Source organism: Orbicella faveolata, unplaced genomic scaffold, assembly GCF_042242905.1.
Source record: "Orbicella faveolata isolate gen_17 unplaced genomic scaffold, um_ofav_v1 contig_4, whole genome shotgun sequence".
NCBI classification, from domain to species: Eukaryota; Metazoa; Cnidaria; class Anthozoa; order Scleractinia; family Merulinidae; genus Orbicella; species Orbicella faveolata.
Genome location: NW_028301569.1, coordinates 1,841,370 through 1,851,096, shown reverse-complemented (window position 1 = coordinate 1,851,096; position 9,727 = coordinate 1,841,370). Strand labels below are relative to the sequence as shown.

General features: G+C 43.0%; 1 protein-coding gene across 2 annotated transcripts in view; it reads left to right on the top strand.

The window, feature by feature from the left end:
* LOC149100892 (uncharacterized) overlaps positions 1-9,525 on the top strand; it is a 52,558-nt gene extending 43,033 nt beyond the window's left edge. Inside the window, exon 5 of one of the 2 annotated variants that reach the window (XM_089276263.1) lies at positions 7,645-9,525. In XM_089276263.1, coding sequence (XP_089132389.1) covers positions 7,645-7,686 — 42 coding nt within the window. In that variant the 3' untranslated portion in view covers positions 7,687-9,525. Of the gene's footprint in view, positions 1-9; positions 3,485-7,644 lie in introns of those variants that run through there. The other variant, XM_089276262.1, reaches the window with a different exon arrangement.
* Positions 9,526-9,727: the final 202 nt, after the last annotated feature.

Sequence of the window (9,727 nt, the reverse complement as noted above, 5' to 3'; positions counted from 1 at the left end):
ACCCTTTAGTCTGATAACAAGAGTTCTCCAGAAGATTCAAGAAGAGAAAGCAACAGGGCTCCTTCTTGTGCCAAAATGGCCAACCCAACCGTGGTGGCCCAAGTTAATGCAGATGTTAATCCAGCTACCAATACAACTTCCAAGGGACAGAGATACTCTGTTTCTACCCAGCAAGCCACAGGAACCCCACCCACTTCACAAGAACTGTGTCTGATTCTATGTCACTTGTCCGGAAATACCTCAATGGCAAAGGCCTTTTGACGACAGCTACCAATGTCATGGAACAATCCTGGAGATGAGGCACTAGAAAGCAATATGTTACTTACCTTCAGAAATGGAGGCGCTACTGCAGTTCAAGGGGCATTACTACTAATGCACACTCATATGGGCCGTAACCAATCAGGAGCCGGAAAAGACAATAGGCTATTGTTTGGAGAACAATGGATGCTATTGTTCTCCAAATCCAAGATGGCCACCACAAATTTCAGCCAATCAGGAGCCTAATTACGAATTCAAGGTGGTGGCGCCCACGAAAGTCGGCCATGTTGGAAAACAGCCCACCAGCCTCGACGGAGGACTGGGATCGGTCTCACGGATTTCCATGGTGACACAAATCAAGCCAGGGTCACGCAAAAAAATGTCATGCAACTTCAACCTCGATACTTACAGTGTCCCGTGGTCCATCTGACAAGCGGCCATGATGAAGACTGAGAGACTTGTGTCCGAGGCACTTATATACCTTTCTATTCATTCCAAAGCATCCTGGGACAGTGACCTCATCGGGACCAAACCTAGACTTGTCCCACTCCCTTCGTGGTCAAAGGGGTAAAAATAGGGGTGAGGGGTACTGCCCGTTCCAAAGCATCGTGGGACGGTGACCTCATTGGGAGCCAATCCTAGACTTGTCCCACTCCCTTCTCAGCCAAAGGGGTAAAATAGGGATAAGGGGGTACTCCCTCTTAGTCTGCTATATAAAACCTTCACACGTTTTGAAAGAGACTAAACAAAGTTGTTGACTTAGGAAATGGAAGTTAGAAGAAGTCAAAGACTACTAGGATTGACCCCCAAAGTGGATGAGTTCAAGGACAAATGTTTCATTTGTCAAGGCGACCTTGTCATTGACTCCTTGACTCGATGTAGTGCAAAAACTTATTGCTGTGGAAAATTTTTGCACAAGAGATGTTTGCAACAGGAGTTACAATACTCAGATAAGTGCGGACATTGCAAAACCTCAAATCCTCGGGGGAATGAAGATGAGGAACAACTTTCACCTTGGGAGGAGGTGGTACGCGAGAGGATTACCAATGCAATGAATCCCGTCAATAGGTATCGGCGAGGGGGATGGCCTTATCATATTCACAATCGTAATATTGTTTCGTGGATGACCTTGCCGTACCATGCGAATCTTTCCATCTGGTTTGAATCTTATACAAGACTCACCATCTTCGTGCAGCAAAGGCGAAATGCTACCCTGTACATCCATGCCTATGTCAACTTGCTGTGGATGACCATTACTCAATCAATAAGACAGACGGTGTATGGAATGTTCAGTAGAAACATCCCCACGGAAGTAATGCTCTCCGTACGTGAAGTAAAGTTTAGGTCATTGTTCCTGTCGTGGCTGCACTACGACGCTGAGGATGAAGTGATTATCAACACATTAACTCTTCAGTCATCTTTTTCACCCCCCCATTTACCCTGAAGACACAGCTTGGGTGTAACATAACTTTTGTTGTAACTCAAAAAACTCGTAAAACAAAACAAAAACAAAAACAAAGAGTCTGAGTCTTTATAACGTTTATCGAATAATGATAATAAAAAAAATAATATGAACTCCGAAAGAGAATTGATTACAATTTTTAACTCTTTAAGTCTTGACCGTCGGTATTCCACAAAGTGTTGGGAACTAAACTTGTTTCCAGTTTCACAGACTCTTGGTCCCTGGCCCCAAAACGCACGATATTCTGCCCCAGTTTTCTTTGCTTTTGGTCATGAAGTCTTTGCCTGATCCGTTCCTTATTCTTGGCATAATAACTTCTCCAATATTCGTTGATCCGTTCCCTGTTGTTTTTACAGTATTGTCTGTGGTAATTTCTGATGTGCTCCTTGTTCTGTTGACAATGGGCTCTCTGGCTACTAGCGAGTCGTTCCTTGTTGTTTTCATGCCATCTTTTACGATGACACCACCACCACCGCCACCATATTTACCACCACCACCACCTACACCACCACCACATCCACCACCACCGGCACCACATTTACCACCAGCACCACCACATTCACCGCCACTGCCACCACCACCACTACCACTGCATGCACCATCACAACCACCACATTCACCACCACCACAGCCACATCCACCACATTCACCAACATGACCATTTTCCCCCACCACCACTACCACAACCACCATATTCACCACCCCCTACACCACCACCACCGCCGCCGCCGCCGCCGCCACCACCTCCACCATACTCGTCAACTCCATTAATCATGTATAAAACTAAGGCATTAACTGCCTCAATTCATTTTGAGTCAAACTAGCAAGGAGTCATGTCCTTGTATTGTCGATATTGTCATAGACTATTCTCTCGTGCAGACAGTAGAATTCGTCGCGAAAAACATAGTTGTCAAAGCAGTGGATCAGAAAAGACACGAGATGTCCCAAATATCACATTTCCTACCGAAAAGCACCATGGGATCCCTAGTAGAATAGAAATAGGAGAAGCGTTTCGGTTCAAGACACCCTCCAGTATTTTGATCGTGGGCCCTTCTGGGTGTGGCAAGACTTGTTTTACCGAATCGTTACTCTTGGATCACTTGTAAGAATTGTTTGTAAACCCTCCCACTACCATTCATTATTGCTAGGGCGTGGCAAGACGGATTTAGAGATATGGAAGACGGTGGTGTGCAATTTCACGAAGGGATTCCAGAGTCAGACCATCTCAAGTTATGGTTTCCGAAGGGTGGATTACTCGTATTAGACGATCTGATAGCAGAGGGAGGTGAGGACAAACACTCTCATCATCAAAATATCACCGTGTTGTACTTGTGCCAAGACATGTTCCCACAAGGGAAATACACCAAGAGTATTTCAAGGAACGCCCACTACATCGTAGCTTTCAAAAATCCAAGAGATCAATTAGGGACGAAGAATTTACTGCTTCAAGCTTTTCCCACTTGCTGGCAAGACATGATGGACGCGTATCAAAAAGTGACCGAACGACTGTTTGGGTACACGGTCCTGGATTTACATCCCACCAGTGATGACATGAAACGCGTGTTTTGTCACCTCATGACGCACGAAAGATACCCGCACTGGCATTGAAGAAAGAGAGAGGAGGTCTGATCATTGCCCAAAATGGTATATTAAACACCAGTTTAATCGACTTGGCTCATTTGAAGCACGTTGTCTTGGATGAAGGTGAACGAGAATCATGGATGATCGTTCAACAGATATTTTTGGCCCCGTGGAAGATAACAATGATGAGAACGTAGAAGAGGAAGAAGAGGTGGACGAAGAGGAGCCTGAAGAGAAACAGGAAGAAGAGGAGGATAGCAGCAGCTCCGAAGAGGAAGAAGCGGACGACGATGAACCAGATCCGTGGAGTCCGTTACGTCAAGGCGTCGGGGAAGACGTCAAAGAAACCTACCTGAAAAAAGTCTAGCAGTTCCTGGATAAGGGAAAATCCCAAAACTACGCCGAAAATGCTGCTTTCAACGTCCTATTACCTGTAAGTAGAAGAAGGCTACGAAGGATGGCATGGATGTACAGGGTAGCATTTCGCCTTTGCTGCACGAAGATGGTGAGCCTTGTATAAGATTCAAACCAGATGGAAAGATTCGCATGGTACGGCAAGGTCATCCACGAAACAACATTACGATTGTGAATATGATAAGGCCGTCCCCCTCGCCGATACCTATTGACGGGATTCGTTGCGTTGGTAATCCTCTCGCGTACCACCTCCTCTCAAGGTGAAAGTTGTTCCTCATCTTCATTCCACCGAGGATTTGAGGTTTTGCAATGTCCGCACTTATCTGAGTATTGTAACTCCTGTTGCAAACATCTCTTGTGCAAAAATTTTCCACAGCAATAAGTTTTCGCACTACATCGAGTCAAGGAGTCAATGACAAGGTCGCCTTGACAAATGACACATTTGTCCTTGAACTCATCTACTTTGGGGGTCAATCCTAGTAGTCTTCGACTTCTTCTAACTTCCATTTCCTAAGTCAACAACTTTGTTTGGTTCCTTTCAAAACGTGTGAAGGTTTTATATAGCAGACTAAGAGGGAGTACCCGATGAGGTCACCGTCCCACGATGCTTTGGAACGGGGAGTACCCCATCACCCCTATTTTTACCCCTTCGACCGTGAAGGGAGTGGGGCAAGTCTAGGGTTGGTTTCCAATGAGCTCACTGTCCCAGGATGCTTTGGAACGAATAGAAAGGTATATAAGTGCCTCGGACACAAGTCTCTCAGTCTTCATCATGGCCGCTTGTCAGACGGACCTCTATCATTTAGGACCACAGGACACTGTAATTATCGAGTTTGAAGTTGCATGACATTTTTTTGCGTGACCCTGGCGTGATTTGTGTCGCCATGGAAATCCGTAAGACCGATCCCAGTCCTCCGTCGAGGCTGGTGGGCTGTTTTCCAACCTGGCCGACTTTCGTCGGCACCGCCATCTTGAATTCTTGAACCGGCTCCTAATTGGCTGACATTTGTGGCGGCCATATTGGATTTGGAGAACAATAGAATCCATTGTTCTCCAAACAATAGCCTATTGTCTTTCCCGGCTCCTGATTGGTTACGGCCCATACGAGCGTGCATTACTACTGGCATTGATCCCATTTGTCCCTCTGTAGAGGATGTAATCAATTTTCTTGCTGAACTATATGATTCTGGCATAGGATACAGTGCTATCAACACTGCAAGGAGTGCTGTCTCATCCATTGTTACATTGCCTAACATTTCCTCCTTTGGTGCCCACCCCATGGTCTGTCGTTTCCTCAAAGGGGTGTTTGAATCAAGCCTTCCTTACCAAAATACAAGAACATTTGGGATGTCAATACTGTGCTGACATACTTGTCAAGCCTTCACCCACCTCAGGATTTAACTTTGAAGGATCTCACCTACAAAACTACAATGCTTTTGGCATTGTTGTCTGGGCAGAGATGTCAGACACTGCATTTGCTATCTGTCAGAGGTATTGTATTGAAGCATGATAGCTGTGTGTTCACTATTCACAAACTTTTTGAAGACCTCTCGACCAGGCAAGCATGTGTCAACATTAACATTCACAGCTTACTCACCAGACAGCCGCTTGTGTCCTATTGTTTGCCTATCTGAATATGATAAAAGGACAAATGAGCTCAGGAAAGGGAGTGACCAGCTGCTAGTGAGCTACCAAAAGCCTTACCAACCGGTGTCAACCGACACGATTTCTCGATGGCTAAAAACGGTTCTTGCAAAGTCCGGAATAGATACCTCGGTCTTTAAAGGACATAGCACCAGGGCAGCTTCTACATCTGAAGCTGCAGTGTGCAAGGTTCCTTTGTCTACTATATATCCTGGACAATGCAGGCTGCTCAAATGCCACAACCTTTGGAAAATTCTACAAGAAACCCATTGTCCCAACAAGTAAAGCTTATGAACAGCTCCTGTTGGAAAACCTCCACACATAGCATTATTACAGTTTTTTCCACTGTAAACCAGTACCTATTATCACATGTTGTTGTGTTTGTTTACTGCCTTCTACAGGCAGATTTTCCCGGATAGGCATCAGTTCTTTGTTTACTGCCTTTATGTGCCTCTGTGTACCATAGACTGACAAGCCATATACTGTAGCTGTTTGCACCAATATTTTGGCAATTAAAGCTGTTTCTGTTTATTTTTTCTGCTCATGATTGCACGCTTTTAAGTCTCACGTGACTCACTAGTGAGTAGGACTGGTGTCGAAATAGAATTTATAAGTTAAACGAGACTTACCTGTAAGTTGAAGTTTGACTGTGATTCTATGAGATACCAGTCACGAACTAGGGAGTCACGTGCCCTACCCCTTCACTGGGTTCTGTAGTTTACTCTTCTACTTATTTTCCCACCCATTATTGTTTGCAATCACTCGCTTTCATTGAAGACTGATCGCTCGGGCTACTCGCACATATCTCACGTGACTCCCTAGTTCGTGACCGGTATCTCATAGAATTACAGTCAAACTTCAACTTACAGGTAAGTCTCGTTTAACTTATAAATTATAATTACAACATGGCTAAACAAACTGCTATGATATATCTATAGTTGAAAAAAAGAATTGGGACTTTTGAGTGAATATTATTTTTTTAGAGCACCGGCAATATGTGCTATTTTTCCAGTTTCGGTAGGCATGCAACTTGTGTCGAGCGGACCGAACTTCAATCAATCCTAGAAAAATTATATTAGAATTTTTAATCAAATAAAACTCATTTTAGTGATTGACTAGGTAAGGGCTTCGAAATCTCCGCTTATGAGAAAGTGGTCGGTTTTTGCAGAGACAGCCTCTTAAAGCCCCAAGTAGAAAAATAATGTCTCTAAGAGGGAATTGGGAGGCATGAAAGGAAAATGGACATTTTACGTCCGTTTTCGCTCAAATGTATAGTTGTAAGTATTTGAAGCTCAATATGAGTAGCTAAAACTGTGTTTTAGAGGCAATTGGGAGGTATAAAGCGAAAATCGTCATTTCACGTCCGTTTTCGCTCGAATTTGTAGTTTCAAGTATCTACAACTTGCAGTAACTAAGACTACCTTTGTGAGAAAATTTGGTGGTTTATGGCGAAAATCGTTATTTTACGTGCAGTTTCAAGCCTTTAGAGCTTCATGTGTCACACGGCAGTCAATTTGCAAGCAATGTGTCACACGGCAGGCAAGTTCAAGCAATGTGTCACACAGCAGGCAAGTTGCAAGCGATGTTTGACACGGTAGGCAAATTGCAAGCAATGTTTCACATGGCAGGCAAGTTGCAAGCAATGTGTCACACGGCAGGCAAGTTGCAGTGTGTCACGCAGCAGGTAAGTGGTAAGCGATGTTTGACACGGTAGGCAAATTGCAAGCAATGTTTCACACGGTAGGCAAGTTGGAAGCAATGTTTCACACGGCAGGCAAATTGCAAGCAATGCTTCACACAGGCAAATTGCAAGCAATGTGTCACATGATAGGCAAGTTAGAAGTAATGTTTCACGCGGCAAGCAAGTTGCAAGCATTGTTTGACACGTTAGGCAGGTTGCAAGCAATGTTTCACACGGCAGGGAAGTTGGAAGCACTATTTCGCACGGCAGGCAAGTTGGAAGCAATGTTTCACACAACAGGCAGAAACTTTTGCTTGCTACCATACAGCATCTACTAAACAATTGCTAATATATTTGTAGGTACAGATTTTGCGCTAACCAAAGTTTTTTTTTTTTTATCCTCACGTTGCGCACTGTTGCTTGTCTATTTTTGAATTTTGGAGAGGAAACTTTCACCCATTGAACTCCGTCAGCCTCTCGTTTCTTGAGACTACATCCATTTCCAAAATCACATTGACATTGAAATACAATACACAATGGAAAGAAAAATGTCATATGTTGTTATCCTAAATTTAATTTCTTTCCTTTCTCATTTCTTGTATAGTGTACTTTTTCAAATGAAGAGAAGACCAGGAAGCAGTCTTGAACAGTGCATAGTACGTCCTGTGAACCATCTCCTTGGTTGCAAAGCCTCATGCACACGCTTGTTAAAGAGTGGATCATCAAGATTACAGTGTGCTTGTTAACAATGTGGCTCAGAAATGCCTTAAACTTGGCCCGAATAACCATTCCATTGCCACTGAAACTCCAATGGAGATGCTTCTCACATGGCTTCATCCAGTCAGCTAAAGCCTCGCACCCCTTCTCTTTTGATAGTTTGGAGAGCACCTTGCGAATTTCTGTTCATACATCAATAATAATTAGAAAGAAAGTTCAAAATCTTAGATTGACTGGACTATAATCAAATGATGATGGTTTACTAGTTGTAGCGAAAACTTGTCCGCTAAGCTTGCATTGTTAAGGATAAAGAACCACGAATCGATGGGTAGTAACAAGATTTCAGGAGCCAAAGATTTTAATTACCTGGTGTGCTTGGAAACAGGGAATGAACTGAAAGAGTTCTGTGTAGGAAGTGTCGCGAGGTTAGCTGTTATCGTCGGACAAAGATCGTCAATTTATAACTTCTACCATGTCTATTGCTCGCTTTCTTGAAATAAAGTTTTCGAGGATAACAACATTTTTACCGAGAGCTAGAAAACATATCACTTTGAGCATTACAGGATTAAACCATTTAAATTTACAAGTAGACGAATAATGGCCATTAAGACTAGGGCTTCAATTGATCGCAGTCGGCAAGATCAGCAATGGGCAATGGCCGAAAGATTTATTTCAGTAAATTGGTTGACCTTTTCTAGAAGTAGCAGGTTTGCAATTGGGGACTGATGTCCCTTTTGTATCTACTTGCATCCATGTTTACTATGTTCTTGGTGACAGAGAAAAGCAAACCTCGCACAGAAGTTGAAACCATCTCGTTTCAGAAGAAACGAGAGAACATTTGATAAGAAACTTGCATAGGAGCATGTATTTGAAAGATCAAATGGCACGTGGGCATTCGCAAGCCAGTGGTAATGTAGCTAGTTTACTCATTTGTAAACAGAAATTTAGCATGTGTCACGAAAGATTTTAAACAAAGGCTAAGCCGATCTTACATTTTCGGAGAATAGTTGGAAAGATCCAAATTCGTAATGTCAGGTACAACTATGCAGAGGGACAATAAACCGGGAAATCAACTTATGAGCTGCCTTTTAATACAATAACAACATTATACATGAAGCTTGACAGCTCCTGATCTGGATGATTAGCACCACATTTAGAACTCTCGTTTAAAACTAGTTGAATTGTTAGATTTTATTAATCCTTACACTAGTAAAAATCGATTGGAGGCCGATGCAGCTCCTTTTTTTTTCGTGGGATAAAGATAAGCAGGAGAAGGTCCAAGCGGTGAAGAGGTACGCTACAGAAAAGATGAATCAAAGCAGAAAAGAAAATAAAGCAACGGATTCGGCAGCATCTGAAGGAGAATGTGTCACGTTGGTCTGGACCAGGACTGGTGAAGAAATTTCTCGATAGGCACAAACATCTTGAGGATGAAATCTTTAGTTAATTAGATGAACATTCTAGAATTCCCTGGTTTCATAATTTTTCTGTATCCTACCTTCTTTCCGAATGTGCAGCTCAAAGAAAGATGGAAAATTTATTACACTTTTCACTGGATTTAACAGTCATGGTGAATTCATAAACATTTTACAATTTCTGTTGCCTACTCTAGGTAGAAAAATGCAGATTTAGTGGGATACTGCAACAAGAAAATCAAGTGTCATTAACACAGAGAAACAGCTCTCGAAATATACCAAGACTGGGGTAGTCTTGTAAAGATTGCATCACTCTGGATGTCTTTGATATTAAAACATAAATAATCATTCAACTGGAACAATAATGCAGATACATGATTGCAATGTCCACCGCTTCCTCCCTTACACGAAGAGCGTGCTTCTGCCCTGCCATCGCTCTCCCTGAAGATTTCAGCTAAAATGAGGCTCTTCAATTTTTCTTAGAGATCTTTAACAACGTGCCTTGACATGGAAATCCTCCAACTGCTGACACGTGTAAACATCGTAAACATACCC